This window comes from Penicillium daleae, assembly GCF_028827525.1.
Source record: "Penicillium daleae strain IBT 16125 chromosome Unknown utg000001l_segment0_segment0, whole genome shotgun sequence".
NCBI lineage: Eukaryota > Fungi > Ascomycota > Eurotiomycetes > Eurotiales > Aspergillaceae > Penicillium > Penicillium daleae.
Genome location: NW_026623149.1, coordinates 2,263,807 through 2,283,433, shown reverse-complemented (window position 1 = coordinate 2,283,433; position 19,627 = coordinate 2,263,807). Strand labels below are relative to the sequence as shown.

Genomic DNA, 19,627 nt, shown 5'->3' with positions numbered 1-19,627 from the left:
GATCTACCAGGTACGGAGACACGTATCGCGCAACGCAACCTTGTATGAGTATGAGCCAACCTCGCACCCACGCTATTCGTGAGGTGCGCTAACCACAAGCAACATAAAGCAAAGAAAAGAAGAACGAATTGGCATCCACGCTAGTCGTGAAGTGCGCTAAATGATAACCGGAAACCGTGAACGCCGAAATGTGTCAACCCCTGTAGTTCCAAAAAGTCCTCCTATGTCCCGAAACAGCGCATATGAATGCACTCGGAGCTTTACTGGAATTCTGATCCAGAGGACGAGTCGTCCTCGTCGTCGGGCGCCTCACCTAGCTGATGAGGTGGGCGGAAGTTGCGCGGGTTCATTGCAAGGAACCCAGAGAGGTCCGCGATCGCTGGCTTTCTGAGCATTGGGTTGATTGCCAGAAATCGGAACTGAAAATTGACCAACAGATAATTGGTCAGGGCAACAGCACGCCACTTCGAGGGTCGAGTTGCGATGGCCGCAAGTCCTCGATCGCACTCGCGGGATACCTCCTCGAAATGGTGAACCAAAATACCCAAAATTGTGTCCTGTGTCACAATGGACGCCGCGAATTCGTGTGACCAGCCGCGGTCAATACAGTAGGACATGATGGCCACTGCGGCTGTTGCAACGGCTCGCAGTAGAATGTCACAGCGGCCAGTGATGACCGTAGTCGACTCCCGCAGAAATGCGTGGAAATCTGAACCGTATAAACCGGGAAGACATTCCCAGATGCCAGTTCGGGCAGCTACCGGCATTCCCATTTTGGACGCAACAATGGCGTAGATATCGGCGGTTGGCTGCTGAGGATCAGCCATGTCGGGCGGTGTTGTATTTGATGCCTGTAGAAGCGGCTGCCTGGTTTCCTCGGGCTCCGAGTCAGTAAAGAGAGCAATAGAGGGGAAGGCTCAGCAGGTGAGGCTTCTTGGCTGGAATTGTGGAAGGTGAAGGATGAAGTAAGAGCTGAGGCGTAATGGAAGAGATGAGAGGGGGAGTAAGTGATGAAGGGTAAAATAAGAGATTAGAGGTAAAGGAGGAGGAGACTGGGGTTCGATCACTTACAGGATGTCTGTTGCTGCGGTCAAGGATAAGAGTTGTGAAGGATGTAAAAGAGAAGAAAAGTTCAGAGGGTGAGGATGAAGAAAAATGCGTGGAGTCTCCCTTGCAAGTCGAATGGTAAAAGTATCTGGTATGATAACAACGACGGTATCACCGTGATGCTACGAGTGAGAGACCTTAGAAAAGGTGATTTTTATGGTATAAACTTCGAAAAATATTCGGAAGATATACGCAGACTGACGTCCCCTACAGCCGTGCTCCCATTTTGAGATATAAAATTAGATGAGCACCCCTGTAGGCTCATAGTCCGACCCTATTATAAACCGAAATTTGGGAGAGCTTAATAGCATCAGCGCCGTTAGTCTAGTGGTTATGATTTCGTGGGATGATGACCTTTCGGTTAGGATCCATATCCATATACGGCCATCCTCAACTCGCAATGATATTGCGGGTGAAGCGCGCATTGTTGGAGTAATCCGCAGTACCGGGCATTTCTGGCGCGTAATTGACCTTGCGAGGCGACGCAACAAGGTGATAATCTGTGCCCTCTGCCCAGAGCAAAGGAATCGCTACTCGCCCAATTGTGATTGTGTGAAAGGTTTGCGTGCGCTCCGTGTGTGTGATGTATGGGAAAGCCTGCGCGAGGACCTCTCCTGTCGAGAGGGTGCTGTTGCAGTCAGGCATGAGGATATCGAATCAACATGGTAGTATTCAACGAAGCAACTAAATCTAGAGAGAAGAGAAGAAGAAGAAGTTCCATCTGCTGGGAGATCGCCCTTTTTATGCACGTTCGGAAACTCCCATCTAGCAAGTTCCATCAAACACCCATACACTCATTGACCAGTTGCCTTGCTATCCCTCCTGCTCGTCACAGGTGCGCTCACAACTCTCAGGGATCCAGCGCACGGCAAAAGCCTCAATCGGAACGCCATTTCCGCGCGGCAGTCGCAGGCTTCGTAGAATTACAGCCGAGTCGAAAACGTGCTTGTTACGTTTACAATCTCCGCGCTTGTACGCAGCCATGATCGCATAGGCTGTGGTGTCGTCCACAGCCACATCTCGTGATGACTCGACCTCGACCTTGCCCGTTTGGCTGTGCATGCGCTCGTCTTCCTTTGCCCTGCAGGTTTGCTGATTGCAGGCCCAGGCCTTTGTTTCTTTCTTCTTGTAGGCCTATTTAGGCCTTTCCCTTTTTCTTTTCCTTCTTCGTCCTCTTGCTCTCCTAGATAGACCAATCTGACTTCGTTCTCTCCTGCTTCCTGTGTGCTTGGTGTCTATGACACCATCATCTCGTATGCCAAGGCGTATGATCAGGGAAGGGTCCGGCGAAGCGCGATTCTCGTCATCGACTGTAGCCTGTGCGAGTAGGGTTTCTGCCACCAGGTTACGCTGACAGCGCGCGAGGAGAGTCTCAAGCAAGCCGTGGATCTGATTATCCGGCTTCGTGAGGTCCAGAATCAGGCCCACGGTGTTACGAGTCAAGCGAGAAGAGGACGAAAGTCTCAATTCGGTACTGTCTGCCAAAGAATCAAGTCTAGAGAGGAGAGAAGGAAAGGAGAAGGAGATACGTAGTAGGAAGTAAGCCTTCATACCCCCCCTGTGACGAGCAGGAGGGATAGCAAGGCAAAACTGGTCAATGAGTGTTTGGGTGTTTGATGGAGCTTGCCAGATGGGGGTTTCGGAACGTGCATGAAAAGGGCGATCTCCTAGCAGATGGAACTTCTTCTTCTTTTATTCTCTCTAGATTTAGTTGCTTCGTTGAATGCTACTATGTTGATTCGATATCCTCATGCCTGAGTGTAACAATGTAGAGTGAAAGATAATGCGAAGGAGGATGAGAAGGATCATGCGAAGGATTATGAGAAGAATGATAAGAAGCGCAAGATGAAGTGAGAGATCATCATAAAGTGAGGATGAACATGAAGTAAGAGGTAGTTGGGTTTTGATCTTATAGAATTTATGCAAGTTACTTACCCAATAAGGTATATGATCTTAGGCAGGTGCAGAAGATTTGGGATGTAAAGAGGGAAGAAAAGATATGATGATGAGAACGAATAAACATGAGTTTTCTCTCACTTACAAGTAGGATGGCAAAAGTATACAGTATGATAATATATATAGTATAATTGCGACGCTACGAATGAGAGACCCCTAAAAAGGCGGTTTAGAAGGCATAAGTCCAAAGTATGTATATGACCATATAAGTGCCTGAATTCTCAGGAACTAAGGCACTACTAAGGCAATTCACTGTCTTTTGGCAAACTTTTATGGCTTCTCGATTTCTGTCATACTGCCGTTCCTGCCCTACCACTTTAGTCTCTACAGTCTACCATCTAGTTTACATACAAAGCCTGTGATTTTCAAGCAGTTGAAGTTGTATTCGTTTTACTCCAGATTCATGCCGAATCTTCTGTGTTCTCTACTCTCCCTGGTCGGTCAGTACCATCCATCCTCAGCGTTAGAACTCTCTGATGGGTATAACTTCTGTACACTATTTATGCTATACAGGACTAATCCTCACGTAAGGTACCAACATGGGCATAGCTTTATGGCAACGATCTGAGAATGGATTTTTACCAATTCATTATCGCTCGCCCGAAGTTACGGCAATAATTGAGTAACTAATTAAACTAATGTAACTAAGCACCTTTATGCCATCATGAATCAAGATGTACCATGACTTCTTGAAATTAGCGCCGTTGATCTAGTGGTTATGATTTTCGCTTCCCAGTATTTCCAGACAGCGGGAAACCCGGGTTCGAACCCCGGACGGCGCATAAGACTCTGTTTTTTTGGTTGGCTTTGATTTAGCTCTTTGGGGATGGCTATTTGGGATTGCTAAATGCACTAATTCCAGTCCAGTTGTAGTCCTGACCTTCTCAGTCTCTAATTCATTCTCATCACTGGAAAATTCGACCCTCAAAACAGTGGATTTTGCTATTCGCACGACGGCTTTTCACGGTTTTACAAGTGCTAACGGGACCTAGTTTAGCGCCAGTAATTTTAGACCCATACGCCAGTTACTATAGTTTCACCAAAGATAGCCATGGTACAGTAGAGTATTCGGATTAAAAGACTCGATGCCAAACTACTCTGCTCAAGGGAGATACCTAATTTAGCGGTCTGAACTACATATTGCAGCTTATGCCAGGGGTTAGAAAACTAGATCATTGTCAACCGTCTCGTTTAATGCTGATTTTTTACTTAATTCAGACTACTCGACAGGAGAGCTCCTAGGTAAATCCTTAATATCCTCGTTTTTATTAAGCATGTTTCGTCCAGTTCAGTAGCAAACTTACGCATTTAGAATACCAAAATGAGATGTGTGTACGGTGTTTTCGGGTCCGCTAAACTAAACTAGGTTAGCCGTCTTGAAAAGTAGACAACTGGACGTGCAAATAGTGAAATCCAATACAACAATAGCAAAATCTCTCGAAGATACTATGTGCGGTTAAGTCGGCACTCCACTCGCCATAAACGGGCTAACCCGCCGAGTGTGGGGGTTCGGCGATGGTGTCAGAAGCCGAGAATTTTTGCCTTCGCTTTGTTTTTCTCTCCTCACTTCGTTGCAAATATTTGTCCGTTCTACCATACTACATGTGTAGAGCTTGCTCAGACTGAGGATCAACAGTCAATACGACCCACGCCGTATACTCAACTGCCGTTAGACTTCGGGTCGCGTGCCACCCGATCTTGGCTTTATGGGGTCCTCTCCGCACGAACCTGCGGGCCAACCCCAACCAGAAGCAACAGACGTCATTCAACTACCTTCGCATGACAGCCTGGACTTTCCCAACACAGACTCATCAAGTGAAAGTGACGATGATAGTGTAGATACTGCCATCTATGAGGGGAGCAATGCACGGCGATCACTCCGCCCTCCGCCGCTACTCATAAACCACCGGCGCTTCCCGTCAGCAGATGAAGATGATAGCGATCACGATCACGATAGCGTTCTCGCCTCACACGAGGACTCTCAAGAAGAGAAACCAGTGACATGGAGCTCTTTGCCAAAGAAAGGGCAGCTGGCTATCCTGACCTTTGCCCGATTATCGGAGCCACTCACTCAAACCTCATTACAGGCCTACTTATTCTATCAGCTCAAATCTTTCGACCCATCATTACCAGACTCGGCGATCTCAGCACAGGCCGGTATTATGCAGGGTAGCTTTACTGCTGCCCAGTTCCTAACTGCGGTCTGGTGGGGACGGCTGGCTGATGCGGAATGGATGGGCCGCAAGAGAGTGCTTCTGATCGGTCTTCTGGGGACGTGTATCTCTTGTTTGGGATTTGGATTCTCCCGATCCTTTACAGCGGCTATTACCTTCCGGACGCTCGGTGGAGTGCTCAATAGCAATGTCGGCGTGATGAGAACTTTAATTGCAGAAATCATTGCTGAGAAGAAGTATGTGACACCCGTCGGCACTAGTAGGTGCAGAGCTCCTGGTGCTAACTCTGCCCAGGTACCAATCAAGAGCCTTCTTGCTACTGCCCATGTGTTTTAACATTGGTGTGATTATTGGCCCTATCTTAGGAGGCTCACTGGCCGATCCTGTCAATAGTTTCCCATGGTTATTCGGTCCCGGCTCTACCTTGGGTGGTAAAGATGGCGTCTGGTGGATGCAGCACTGGCCGTATGCTCTGCCGAATGTGCTGAGTGCGATTTTCATTTTCATGTCGTTACTCACAGTGTTTCTTGGCCTGGATGAAGTAAGTCCTGCATAATAACAGCAAACTCGCCAGGAGCACAAATCTAATCAGTAACTAGACACACGAAGTCGCACGTTATCGCAGCGACTGGGGCCGCAGACTGGGAAAGAGAATTGTGCGAGTCTTCACTCGACGGCCTCAACACTATCACCGCCTTCAGGCCGAGGATGCCGACTCCGTATACCTCGATGGCAGCGTGGGCACATGGTCCGTTCCATCGAGCCCAGCCCGCTCACGCACTCATCCCCAATCTCGCCCTCACAAACGACCCGGCTTCCGTCAAATTTGGACCAAAAATATCATGCTCACATTGCTGGCACATTTCCTGCTAGCTTTCCACACGAGTGCTTTCAACGCCATGACCTTTGTATTCCTTCCCACACCCCGTGCCCCTGAAGGTTCCCGCAATGGCTTCTTCCATTTTGGCGGCGGGCTAGGTCTGCCCTCAGCACGCGTCGGCCTAGCCACAGCCATCATCGGGTTCATCGGTCTCCCTCTGCAAATATTCCTTTATCCGCGCATCCAATCTAAACTAGGAACTCTTACTTCCTTCCGCGTGTTCCTCCCATTCTCACCTATTTCCTACCTCCTCATGCCATTTCTCGTCGTTCTACCACGTCTTGTGTGGGTCGTGTGGCCCGCCTTTACCATTGTGGTGTCCTTGCAAGTCATTTCGCGCACCTTTGTGCTCCCCGCGGCCATCATTCTCGTGAATAATTGTGTGACTGACCCTTCTATTTTGGGTACGGTTCATGGTGTTGCGCAGAGTATTTCCAGTGCGGCTCGTACTTTGGGTCCTTTCCTTGGGGGCTGGGGTCTTGGTGTTGGCCTTGCTAATAATATGGTTGGTGGTGTATGGTGGTGTTTGGCTATTGAAGCTTTCCTCGGGTGGTTTGTACTATGGACTATTTCTGAGGGAAAGGGTATAGAGCGCCCAAAAGAAGGAAATGACGAAGAAGAGGACTGAGATGAGAATCAGAATACTCTTTAGTATTGTGGTTTACAATGAAAAATATACAAGAGTTGCGAGTGATGCACTTGGACACAATCTACTCGGTCTATTACGCCGTACTTCCACCGAATGGCCGGCGAAGGCATCCGGGCGGATGCGTATATTTGCCTGGGTGTGGGTGGGGGCGTAGCTGGGAGACCTTCAACCCAAACCAGTATTGTACTATTAGCTTACGAGTAATCAGAGCTTTCTTCAACTCTCATTGCAACTCGAAAATTCTAGGCCCGGCTGAATTATCACCCATTGGTTAGATTCGTCCGGGGCTAGACATGAGCTAGTGAGCAAAATGGTCTGCATTTACCCCACACGACGATACTCTCGGTACAAAAGACTCGGTAGCGATCCGCGCAAAGTTATGGCCTCGCTTAGTTGTGAGGAAACTACAAGATACGCTTGAACTAAGAAAGTTAGATAGGTAGAAATGGTTCCATCTGCGCTTTGTGAAGTTCACTCTCCGAGAGGAGGCGCCGAGAGCGGGGAATTACCGGAGATTGACGTGGACTCGGTGATGCTTGCTAGCAATAGCACCGAGCACTATAAAAGGGTGGATATCGGTGCCACATGATGTGCGTATGCACTCGCGCAAGGTCTCCTTTTGCAGGTAAGCGATCGATTTCTCAATTCCGAATAGAAATTGTCGTGGGTCAAGATGCGCCTCACTCCCTTGACAAGTGTCGCTAGCGTCCTTTGGACTGGATATTTGACACTTGCGAGCCCAACATCAAAGAGTGCAGATTTGGCATCCTATATACTGAAAGAGGGCCAACGATCTGTTCTGGGAATCACCGAGAACCTTGGTGGTAAAGGCAGCAAGGCACCGGGTACTGCTGCGGGCTTGTTCATTGCTAGCCCCAACACGGCGAATCCGGACTGTAAGTCACAGCCAGCCAGCATTTCTCATCTGAACATCTCTGACCTTTATTGTCAGACTATTACACCTGGACTCGTGATTCAGCACTCACCATCAAATGCTTGATCGACCTGTTTGAAAGTTCTGGTTGGGGTTATCCTATCACTCACCAAGAATTGGAAGCCGATATTCGGAACTATATCTCTGCACAGGCAGTGCTACAAAATGTATCCAATCCATCCGGAACTCTGAAGGATGGCTCTGGACTTGGTGAACCCAAGTTTGAGATTGATCTGAACCCATTCACCGGTTCCTGGGGCCGACCTCAGCGGGATGGTCCCGCCCTGCGAGCGACCGCCATGATCACATACGCCGACTGGTTGATTTCCCACGGCCAAGGATCTGAAGCATCAGAAATCATGTGGCCCATCATTTCAAATGACTTGGCGTATGTTGGCCAGTACTGGAACAATACCGGCTTTGACCTCTGGGAAGAGGTAGATGGATCATCCTTCTTTACCTTGGCTGTTCAACACCGTGCATTGGTCCAGGGAGCAAATCTTGCAAAGAAGCTCGGCAAGTCGTGCCCTGCCTGTGCATCCCAGGCACCTCAAATTCTTTGCTTCCTACAGAGCTTCTGGAATGGAAAGTACATCACAGCCAACATTAATCTTGAGACCAGTCGTTCAGGTATCGATCTGAATACGGTCTTGGGAAGCATCCACACCTTTGATCCGGAGGCTGCATGCGATGATTCGACCTTCCAGCCTTGCTCAGCTAGAGCCCTTGCAAACCACAAGGTCTATGTTGACTCCTTCCGTTCAATCTATAAGATCAATGCGGGCATTGCAAAGGGCTCAGCCGCCAATGTTGGTCGCTACCCAGAGGATGTGTACCAGGGGGGAATCCATGGCAAGTTTATCAAAATTCTCATCGGCCACAAATGCCAGTTCCAGTACACTAACACATGCTCGTTCTATGTAGGTATCTCGCCACTCTTGCGGCGGCTGAAATGCTGTACGATGCCTTGTACCAATGGAACAAAATTGGCAAACTCGACGTCACTGAAACGTCGCTAGCGTTCTTCGGAGATTTCGATGCCTCCGTGAGAAAAGGCTCCTACTCGGCGCATAGCCAGACCTTCAAGACTCTCACTTCAGCTATTCGAACCTATGCGGACGGTTTCTTGACTCTCGTCCAAGAGTACACTCCGTCCAATGGATCCTTAGCCGAGCAATATAACCGAAACACCAGCGTTCCTCTATCAGCCAATGATTTGACCTGGTCTTATGCGTCATTCGTCACAGCTGTCCAGCGTCGTGCCTCCAATGTACCAGCCTCGTGGGGCGAGAAATCTGCAAATGTCGTCCCCACTACATGCTCCGCATCGCCTGTCACTGGAACTTATTCGGCCGTCGCTTCTGCATTCCCGACAAGCACTAGCTGTGTTCCCGCGACAAACGTCGTACCGATCACATTCTACTTGATCGAGAACACTTTCTATGGAGAAAATGTGTACATGACCGGTAATATCAGTGCACTTGGCAACTGGAACACGGACAACGGTTTCCCGCTCACGGCAAACCTGTACACTGAGACGGATAATTTGTGGTTTGGCAGCGTCGAGTTCATTTCGGCGGGGACTCCGTTTGAATACAAGTATTACAAGTTTGAGCCGAATGGCACGGTTATTTGGGAAAGTGGTGAGAACAGGGTGTACGTTGCTCCTACCGGTTGTCCGATTCAACCGAACCAGCACGATGTGTGGCGGTCTTGATTAATTATTCACTTATGAGAGCCATTTATGGTCATATTTGGTCACGCACGAAGATCGACGATTCTGATCATTAACGGATAAAACAGATCATGAGTTGCGTAGCCGCTGTATACAAAATTGTTGGCTTAGCTTCAACAAAGACTTAGTGATTCATTCCCTGTTTTATAGTGCCTTTCTACTTTGAATCTTTGACTTCCAAATCTAGCAATCATTCGAAACTACGTAAACCCCCTTAGACTATGTCATCTCGATCCTCATATTCTCCTTTGCATCGACATTAATGGCAGCCCTCAAATCACAACTCATGATGAGACCAGATTCAGCCCGAATAAACCACCCTGACCCGATTTAGGTGTTCATTAGCCTGTGGTCTACACCGCGAATTGCCCTATTCACAACTTTTAGAGGGTATTCTACAAATCCACCATTATCACCAGGCAGATCTCAACTATCACTACACTAAGTTAGTTATTTGTAAGGCAGGGGACCTAGCCTGCTGTAGATACTAATAGGCCACAGGATTTCCGTACATACTAGTGCTGAAGGAATCAATTAAACGTGTCAATTGAAGAAATACCCTGGGGATCACTGTTAAGAGCGTCTCTAGACTCAGATACTAGTTTCAGCATGTGAAAACGTAGGTATTCCAAGTCAACACGGTTTACTAGACACAAACATACAAAGGAATGGGTAGTTGCTGAATCAGCCAGCTTTTTAGTGGTAAAATACCATCTTTCAGCTCGACAGAAACTCCTGGGACCGCACTGTGCTATCACTAGAGCCAGACGCCAGCAGCCTGCCGTTGGGCGAGAAGGCTAGTGAGTAAATGGGATCTAAATGGCCTCGGAGAATCTGGTGTAGCGCACCCGTCGCCGTGTCCCAAAAGTGAATTGTGTTATCAGTGGAGGCAGACGCCAGCATCGGGAAGCCAGACTCCAGCATTCGGCTGTCGGGCGAGAAGGCTACCGAATAAGGTGAACCTGTATGGAGAGTCTGGCGTAGCTTGCCCGTTGCCGTGTCCCAAAGGCACACTTTGCTATCATAGGAGCCGGACGCCAGCATCCGGCCATCGGGTGAGAAGGCCACCGACTTCTCAACATCTGAATGGCCCTTGAGAGTCTGGTGTAGCGCGCCCGTCACACGGTCCCAGAGCCGCGCTTTTGTTGCATGGTCCCAGAGCCGCACTTTGCTATCAGCGGAGCCAGACGCCAACATTCGGCCATCGGGCGAGAAGGCCACCGACATAACACAATTCGAATGGCCTTTGAGAGTTTGGTGTAACGCACCCGTCACAGGATCATAAAGACGCACTGTGTTATCATCGGAGCCACAAGCTAGCAGGTGAGAAGGCTGCCTAGTAAGTTGAATCCGAAGAGAGAGTCCGGTGTACCGCGCCTGTCATAGGGTCCCAAAGCCGCACTGTGCCATCATCGCAGCAACATGCTAGTAGCCAGCCATCGGGGGAGAAGGCTACTGAGTTAATTGGACGTGAGTGCTTGAGAGTCCGGTGTAGCGTGCCGGTCGCAGGGTCCCAAAGTCGCACCGTTCCATCGTAGGAGCCAGACGCCAGCATGCGGCCGTTGGGCGAAGAATTCAACGACTCAAAATCAAGTGAATGGCTCTTGAGGACTTGTAATTCTGTGCTCCATCTTCCCTTAACTGGTGGTAAGTTCAGGTCGAAAGTGTCTGCGACAGCCTTCGGCGCTTCCGAGGAAGGGTTTGTAGTCCATGAAGCATAATCTTCAGTCAACATTGAAACTGAAGAGGGAATCTGTGGGTCTCCATTGATATCTGTTGTCGATTTGGGGGAGCAGGGGGGTATCAATGGTTGTAACCACGCGTTAGAGATAGCAGATCCAGCAGTCAGTCGATCGTTAGGATCAGTGTGCATGAGTGAAAGCACAAAGTCGATGCCTGTCTGACTGACCCCAGCAGCGGTAAGCATAGTGACTGGGAAATGCTGCTGGGTCTTGTAAGTTTTTAGCAGTCCGAGGTCCATAAACGTAGGTTTCTTCGTCAGCATCTCAAATACAATCTCGCCAAGAGCCCAAATATCAGGTGCGTACGCACTGCCTCGAGCAACGAATCCCCAAACCTCAGGGGCAAAATATCTCGGGCTGCCCTTTACCGTCGATTGCCCATAGGCTTCTTCAATACGTTTTGTTATACCAAAGTCTGCGATCTTAATCCACCAGTTATTTGGAGGGTGTGATTTGATAAGAATATTCTAGGTACCCCCTTTAGTAATCCTTGCTCTCCTATAGCTAGAAAATGAACCTACATTTGGGTTTTAAGTCTCGGTGAGCAAACCCATTTTCATGCATCATATTTAGACCTTCGAGAATCTGGTACGAAATTTCTTTCGTCTCCGCCTTTGATAGTGGCGGTACTGGCGGCGTCCGATAGAGATACGTGAAAAGGTCGCCAAGCTGAAGGTATTCCATTGCTATAAAAAGCTGACCGGGTGCTTCGTACCATCCGAATGATTTGACGAAGCATCGCTCATACTAGTTCAATCAGTATATCTCGTGATGAATTCTTCTTTTAGAGACTAACTCGAGAATGAGAGAACTTCACAGTAGCCTCCAACTCACGATTGTAGTCGATCGACTCGTGCCGCGTATCTATGTCAATCTGCTTGACTGCTCAGACTGCCCCATCTTGAGCTATGGCGCCTGGTCTTCCACCCTTGGTGAGTTTCTCCAGCCAGACGCTACCAAATCCACCACCTCCTATCTTTCTCTGTCGCTGCTAGTGCTCCGATCTGGTCACGAGGCGCTGTCCAGAAATTGGGTCTGACTCCTGGAATTTGTGAACTGTTTCCACGCTATAGTCCGGGAGAAAATACGTTTCTAGCTTGGAATCGCTAATGAGATCCGAGATACGGGCCATTTTGGACGTTCCAGTAAGCAGTCCATGAGCAGGTAGTGGTGGGCGTTTATCCCCGCTGCGCCTGAAAGAAGCTAGGACAAGCACTAGTGCACGTCACCTGATCTAATCGTTGTGCCCAAAGGACCAACACCTAGCACAGATCACCATGACTCCAAGACTCATTCGTCATACTTGATTGATTAGCTGCAGGAGATGTTGATTCTATGCTAAGCTAAATAACAACGAAGTGGTATGGAAAATTTAGCCGATGGATTTCATCTCAATTCGTGTAGCCGTCGTTCAGTCGTAAAGTCCTGCCGCGTTTGTGAGCAATGAAAGGAAGAGCTGCTCGTGGCCAATGAGTCTTCAGTATCATCAACAAAGATATATCCGTCAATCATTCGAGCTGGCTGACATCCCATGTCATTGATCAGTGGGATCAAATCCGAATTGAGGGGATGATAAAGGCCCTCATGGCGTGTGTCACATTTCCCTCATGAGCCCTGAGAAGATCTGTTGCCTTAGTCTTAGGCAAATCCAGCTGGTCGGCCTATTTGATAGAAGAGTTAAAAAGAAAATTCTTGTAATGACGAAACGCAGAGCTCAAGGATCGTGTTCTCATACCAGAAGGGTAACATCAGCCGCATTGATCTTAACAACCTTCTTCTTCACCTCCACCTCTTTCTTCTGAGACTCCGCCGCCTTCTTCTTGCCAGTATCATGACCTGCAGCAACTTCCAAGCGGCTCATAGCCCTGCTCAAAGCTTCTTGATCTGCACTGGATGGCCCTTTTGAGGAAGCTGCATCACCGGCTAAACCCTCTGTATTCAGCGAGTTGAGAGCGGCAGCGGCCTTGCGGTCTTCAGCGTTTGCGGGGAGAGGCTGGTCCACCGCATCCGGGTTAGCAGTAGCGGATGGAATGGAATCCGACATGGTAATCTCTTGTTTGGGTCAACGGTCACCGGTGAATAGCTTCTCTGTGTCTCAGCGGTGCTGAGGTGGTTGGAGAAAGTACATCACAACGTCACTGATAAGCGCCTCGGATAACGGATTATGTAAACATTTACGCCTTAGACTGCTGCCTCAGGCTACTAAATGACTCATCCGAGGCTTCCGCGAATAAGCGACAACAGAGCTGATTTTGTTTGGCTTTTTTTGGTGACTGTGCAGGCTTTTGTTCTTTGTTGACTTCAAAGTCAAGGGAAACGATATTTGGTCTCTACAAGTTTACGACATCAGCCTGTTCAATTGAATAGAGCCATTATCAGAGGATTCTCTGCCTGCGCCATCTGCCACTTGTCGTCCCACTTTCCCGCTCGCGGGGGCGTAATCCACTATGGCCAACTGGAGTCCAAGTTGTATGTATCACTTTCACACGAGCTGTCATCGTTTGAAAGCGATTCCAGGCCAAATGCTTATATTCTGATTCTAGCGTGGACCACCAAGCCCATCAAGCAGGATGTGATCTACGAAGATGTGCAGGGCGTAAAAGACGCTCTAGGCCAGCTGCAAAATCTGCCTCCACTAGTGACGGTGCGAGAGGTATATCAATCCCAACAAAAGTTTTCTTGCCGTCCAGCCTCTGACACTATCTCAGATCAATAACCTCAAGAACAACTTGAAAAATGTGGCCTTGGGCAAGGCTTTTGTCCTACAAGGCGGTACGCGCTGAGTTGCTAAGCTTACGATGCACTGTGCCCATGACTAACGTCTGCCAATAGGTGACTGCGCGGAGCTATTCGATTACTGTAATCAAGGCATGATTGAGGCTAAGCTCAAGCTCTTGCTGCAGATGAGTTTGATCCTAATTTGGGGTAAGGAAATTTATCAATGCTCCGTTGAAGATTGTACAAGTTATTGATCGCGTATAGGTGCCAACAAGCCCGTTATTCGTATCGCACGTATTGCTGGACAGTTTGCCAAGTAGGTCTTCCGTCTTACTTGCACTTATTTGAGCAACCCTAACGTCCACTTTTCAGGCCACGGTCCAGCCCGACTGAGGTCGTCAATGGAGTCGAGATGCCCTCATTCCGGGGCGACAATATCAATGGCTTCGCCGCCACTGCCGAATCCAGAAAGCCAGACCCATCACGTCTGGTATCTGCTTACTTCCACTCAGCCGCAACACTCAACTACATGCGCGCCTCTCTCTCCTCGGGTCTCGCAGATCTGCACTCCCCCATGGACTGGGGCCTGGGCCATGTCATTGAACCCTCAATCAAGGATCAGTATTCGAAGATCGTCAACTCTGTCCAAGATGCCCTGCGATTCATGCGCACGGTAGGAATCGACAAAGATCGCGGCGTTGAGACCGCTGATATCTACACTAGTCACGAGGGTCTCTCGCTAGAGTACGAGTCAACTCTGACCCAGCAGCTGAAGCAGCCCATTCATCCTAGCTCTGGTACGACAGCCTCTGCGCCCAGCTGGTATGCTACATCCGCACATTTCCTCTGGATTGGAGACCGTACGCGGCAACTTGACGGTGCCCACGTTGAATTTTTCCGGGGCATTTCCAACCCAATCGGTATCAAGATCGGTCCTACCATGGCTGCAGAGGAGCTCGTGCGCTTGTTGGATGTCGTGAACCCAACTAAGGAAATCGGCAAGGTCACTTTGATCTCACGCTACGGCGCGTCAAAGATTGCCCAGTTCCTACCCGGTCATATTGCGGCCGTGCAGAGCTCGGGTCATATCCCCGTTTGGCAGTGCGACCCCATGCACGGCAACGGCCGAGCCACCCCCTCAGGTGTGAAGACACGCCACTTCACCGATATTCTCTCGGAGCTCAAGCAGGCGCTGGAGATCCACCGCCAAGCTGGATCATTCCTGGGTGGTATGCATCTCGAGTTGACTGGTGAAGCTGTGACGGAGTGTGTCGGTGGTGCAGCTGGTCTAACTGAAGATGGTCTCGGGGAGCGGTATACCACTTTCTGTGACCCCAGACTCAATGAGAAGCAAGCCCTTGAGCTTGCTTTCCTCGTGGCTGGATTCTACCGCGAGGAATCCAAGGCATGAGGTAAAAACGGTGAACAAACGAATTGGATGATTTTCGGTCTTTTTTGGTTATCCGTGAGAAGAAAAGAGAATTCAGAGCTGAGAGAAGCTAAGGATCTGCTTAGACGACACATTTCAACCTAGTGTAATGACAAAATGAAGGTTTCCGGGAATAAATCATTTATAGGTGATCTGAGAATGTGGTAATGAGTAAGAACTAGGATTGTAGGGAGTGAAACGAAAGAGTCGGTTGCATTGATCATACTTTGGGCAGGTCAAAGAGGAAGTGTTTGTAATCCACGCTGTATAGGGATACGAACGTCGAGGAGGCGATCAATCAATGCTGTGCGGAGGCATGGGCGGCGAATTATACCAGAGACTAAAACAAAATGTGCGACACCGGACGATTGAATATTGCCAAGCTTAAATGTGTTCATGATCCTGGAGCCCACACCAAGTACGTGATTTTGTCACAAGATTCCACTACTAATATCGTAGCAGCGTTATGGATGGCTATTATGTCTAGAGATAACGTTGAGATTGCTATTCGCTTCACGGCGGATGACCCCTCTACGACATATAGGAAGATGCTCTGCCGGTCAGCACGCGCACACACAGTGCAGTGCGTAAACCAGATTGGAGAGAAGACTATATTATATTTATTAATATCAAAAATATGAATTTATTATATATGATTAACAATTTAACTATGTTAAATTGTTAATTAGGGAAATCATAATCACTAGATCAACGGCGCTAATTGTATTAATTTGTGGCGAACTTTGTTCTATGATAGGGTCATTCTGTGAAACTCCATGGACGCTCCCGCTGCTCGGAAATCTGATGCCTGAACTTGGAGGCATACATGCCTTTTCGGTACTAGCATGTCACGTGGTTGCTGAGTCAGAGAACACCACAAGGTTCTTTGCCATTTGGGTGTCTACCGTCTACCATTCTAGTATATACACTATTTTCAACCGTTGCAATTACATGTTTTTGGGAAACCAGATTGGAGAGAAGATGTGGAGATGTGTTGATTGTTGATGAAACTGAAATCTAATGAGAGTTTAGAAGACCTCGTAAAATAGGTAGGTCCACATGAATAATAGCCTGAATCGTACTGTACTTATTTAAGTTAGTTAACCCCTTGAGGATCGGCACTGACTCTATTGATTTCTGTCAAACTTTAGGTTATAATCTGGAGGTGCAGGCCGATGCCTCTGCGGGTACGGCTTCGGTAATGAACGTATCGACTCCTGTCTGGAATATTAGTATACTACACGGTGTCGACTGGTGGGCATGGTGCATGTACTTGAGGTTTTACTATTGGCTCTTCTGCTTGTTTTGGCTCCACGACGTTCATCACCTGCTTTTTGACAGCTTTAGATGAAATCATGGTTCGTGTTGTTTTCACCCGATCGAGAAGTATGTCTTAGTTTAACTGTATTACACAGCATAACTTTAAGAGACACAATGAATATTTCTTATTCACTTCGTTCTATTCGAGCTAACTATCTGAAATGATACAAGTACCAGTGCACCCCAGCGAGGTATCAAACATTAGAGGTCTCACGAGTTAACCAAAGAAAAGAGATATAAAGTAATTGTAGAAAAACCTTCCAAACACCGGTAGAAAAAAAAAACCTATACTCCAAAACCCAGAGCCGGCAATGCTTCATATCACTTTGTGAACGTGGTCCTGGCGGGACGAGCTTTTCGATTGATCCGTCTCGAACACTGTAATGGAATCCTGACTATTCCCTTTTTGATCTTCGAGATCGAGGTCGTGATTGGGTTTCTTATTCCAGTCTTCCAGCGCAACAGCGTCAATTCTATGGATTTCTTCCATATCGTCGTTCGAAGCGTGCGTAATAGCCTCCTGGCTGGAGCGGTATGTATCCCCAGGTCCCCCAGTATGACCGTTCTGACCCGCATGGCGGAAGCCCGGTCGCATGAACTTCAATGGGCAAGGAAGTGACACGGATGGTCGAGATCGAGAGCCTTCAGCGTAACTACTGCCGTCTTTATTCTGATTGTTGGGGTTTCGGGCTCTGTTGCCACGGTTGCTGTTGTACGAGAAGGCCTTGAGGCCGAACAGCTTCCGCAATAGAGGCCACCAGCACATCAAGTTGGCGACATAGATGGCGGTGCTTGCTTCACGGATGTACCAAATTTGATACGTGGTTGTGAGCGGAGAGGCAAAATTGAAGTATTTGTTGAGGATAGCGGCAATGATGGTAAACAGGCCCAGACTCATGACACCCATTAGCAAAACCTTTCGGCGTCGCTTGAGCTGCGCTTTGACGAGGAGTGGAATCGGAACGGCAAACATCATGGCATCCGATGAGATGTTGAAAACTGCTTGCGTGATTGAGTAGCGTTGGTAGGTCGCACATTGCATGTTTTGCACCGGCATAGCCCAATATTGCTTGAAGGGCCGACAGTACACTCCATAGTACGTGACCATGATAACGACGAAGCCGAGTGCTACATACACACAGAGTATTTTGATGTATAGATTGGAACGGAGGTTTTGCGTGATTCTCCAGTAGAGAATCAGCATACACGCCTTGACGCCCCATGTTGAGACCAACATGCACTGTTCCAAGCCAATGACGATCTTACTTCCGTAGATGCGGTCGCTGACTTGCTGCGGGTCTGATAGCACCTCATCGTAATCTTTCGGGTCCATGAGATTCGTTGCATATCGTGCGGATATTTGTATGAGAATAAGTAGGGTGGTATATATCATCTGTCCAGTGGGTACTGATTAGCCAAAAGTTGCGCTTCTTGTACGTTGGTGCAACAAGGCTTTGAGCTTACAAAAGTAGCAGTCATCACATAATCGTCCCCTATAAAGTGAAACTCTCGGTCAGTGATCGAGCTCTGGAACGTTAAATCGAGTCGAAATTCCGTACAGAATAAGCGTTTGATTGATCCGCCCGCAATTGTTCGCGATATCCTTGTGAATCATCAGCGATGTCTCATGAGGTTTGGCGTGACAGAAAACATACATTCGTCCAACATATAGTATAACCCCTATACTCCAGAAAACGATAGCTTCTACCAAAAGCTGATGCGGAGATGGTGAAGTATCTCCCATCCTGGCGGCAGGAGGGAGAATCACTCCCTAGGTCAACTTGACTGGAGGTCCGTGGAGAGAAGAGGAGAGTCTGCCATAGGTGACCCAGGATGCGTAAAGAGTCAAAAGAAGTCAGAATTCAACGCTGGAAAGGAGCATCCTTTCAGAGGCCATGGCCGAACGATGCCATCGGCTATCCGGTGCTTTTGTTCTTCAAACTGGACCGGGCCGGACATGAATAAAGACGATCATTTTATCGCAGTCGGTGAGTGTGAATAAACTCAAAGCTATCGGGGGGTCAGCAAAGCGCTAAACGAGGGCAGGACTTGAGGTGTCATGCATAATAACCTGCGAAATGTCAGTGCTGGGCTGGAAAAGTGCTGGGTAACAAGCAAGGAGGAATGGTGGTTCGGACGCAAGGGAGACAGGACCAGAGTTTGTTGACCCAGATCGATAGCAGTTGCCTTTGGAATGCAGATCATGATGGGTCTTTGGACTCGATTCATCCCTACCTTTGCAGCCCGGAATCCTCCGTATATCCCAAGGTCTTGGGGTCGAGTGACTCGAGTCCCAGGAAATGCAGAGATCAGAAAGTTACCAAGGGAATTTGCTTTTGCTTCTCGAGCTCTTTATTCTTGGTGCGACATGAGAAAGCATGTTCGGTATCCATTCTAGGATCTCATACGCGAGCCCGACCTTAAGTTTGGTGTAACTCTTGATCAACTTACGTATCCTATCGCTCTCAACTTAGGCTCTCACCCTAGCGCCCAGCTATAATCGGGGCCGAGTGCTCCCGCCTGCACGATGGCAATAGCTCGATGATCTGCAAGCCCTCGAGCAAAAAGCAATCTTCAGGACCATTGGGTGACAGGTCAGATTCCGCTGTGGGTGCGTAAGGCCTACGGTGACGCCTGCGAGGGATTTGATTGGGGCATACGAATCGTTGATCTGCAAGGTGATCCAAGGCCAAGTTCCAATAGGTCCTGTTTGGTCCACTAGTAAATTTGATGATGCGATCTACGTGTTTCCAATTTCGCTTTGACGCGATATCCGACCGAGCGATAGGGTTCATCGCGAGGAACGCAGATTCTGACATTATAATTAGATGCCAGTAGGCTCGGATTCCTAACTTTTGGACAGATCCATGAATTGAACGCTTTGGCGGGAGCTTACTGTAGTTGGTATGTTTTATTTCATTCGATCCCAGTTGAAATCTGGTCTGCTCCTGCCCCAAAAGCGACTATCCCGATTACGGTACAG

The 19,627-nt window shown here is 48.5% G+C and overlaps 7 protein-coding genes across 7 annotated transcripts; 3 read left to right on the top strand and 4 right to left on the bottom strand.

The window, feature by feature from the left end:
- Positions 1-260: 260 nt before the first annotated feature.
- Positions 261-827, bottom strand: N7458_000711 (uncharacterized protein; the record flags this gene model as incomplete). Its single annotated transcript, XM_056904105.1, has 1 exon — positions 261-827. The coding sequence occupies one exon, from the start codon at positions 825-827 to the stop codon at positions 261-263; it is 567 nt and encodes a 188-aa protein (XP_056771872.1).
- Positions 828-4,769: 3,942 nt separating this feature from the next.
- Positions 4,770-6,745, top strand: N7458_000710 (putative MFS multidrug transporter; the record flags this gene model as incomplete). Its single annotated transcript, XM_056904104.1, has 3 exons — positions 4,770-5,473; positions 5,532-5,778; positions 5,837-6,745. 3 exons carry the CDS (start codon positions 4,770-4,772, stop codon positions 6,743-6,745), a joined length of 1,860 nt encoding a protein of 619 aa, XP_056771871.1.
- A 694-nt stretch (positions 6,746-7,439) lies between these two features.
- Positions 7,440-9,417, top strand: N7458_000709 (putative glucan 1,4-alpha-glucosidase; the record flags this gene model as incomplete). The annotated part of the gene is made up of 3 exons (XM_056904103.1): positions 7,440-7,662; positions 7,719-8,556; positions 8,625-9,417. The coding sequence occupies 3 exons, from the start codon at positions 7,440-7,442 to the stop codon at positions 9,415-9,417; spliced, it is 1,854 nt and encodes a 617-aa protein (XP_056771870.1).
- A 237-nt stretch (positions 9,418-9,654) lies between these two features.
- On the bottom strand, positions 9,655-11,861 carry N7458_000708 (protein kinase family protein; the record flags this gene model as incomplete). Its single annotated transcript, XM_056904102.1, has 4 exons — positions 9,655-9,755; positions 10,284-10,767; positions 10,808-11,592; positions 11,699-11,861. The coding sequence occupies 4 exons, from the start codon at positions 11,859-11,861 to the stop codon at positions 9,655-9,657; spliced, it is 1,533 nt and encodes a 510-aa protein (XP_056771869.1).
- Positions 11,862-12,727: 866 nt separating this feature from the next.
- N7458_000707 (huntingtin-interacting protein K) lies at positions 12,728-13,221 on the bottom strand (the record flags this gene model as incomplete). Its single annotated transcript, XM_056904101.1, has 2 exons — positions 12,728-12,838; positions 12,913-13,221. The coding sequence occupies 2 exons, from the start codon at positions 13,219-13,221 to the stop codon at positions 12,728-12,730; spliced, it is 420 nt and encodes a 139-aa protein (XP_056771868.1).
- Positions 13,222-13,624: 403 nt separating this feature from the next.
- On the top strand, positions 13,625-15,306 carry N7458_000706 (3-deoxy-7-phosphoheptulonate synthase class II; the record flags this gene model as incomplete). Its single annotated transcript, XM_056904100.1, has 6 exons — positions 13,625-13,646; positions 13,721-13,830; positions 13,886-13,949; positions 14,010-14,102; positions 14,160-14,211; positions 14,268-15,306. The coding sequence occupies 6 exons, from the start codon at positions 13,625-13,627 to the stop codon at positions 15,304-15,306; spliced, it is 1,380 nt and encodes a 459-aa protein (XP_056771867.1).
- A 1,654-nt stretch (positions 15,307-16,960) lies between these two features.
- Positions 16,961-17,977, bottom strand: N7458_000705 (uncharacterized protein; the record flags this gene model as incomplete). Its single annotated transcript, XM_056904099.1, has 1 exon — positions 16,961-17,977. The coding sequence occupies one exon, from the start codon at positions 17,975-17,977 to the stop codon at positions 16,961-16,963; it is 1,017 nt and encodes a 338-aa protein (XP_056771866.1).
- Positions 17,978-19,627: the final 1,650 nt, after the last annotated feature.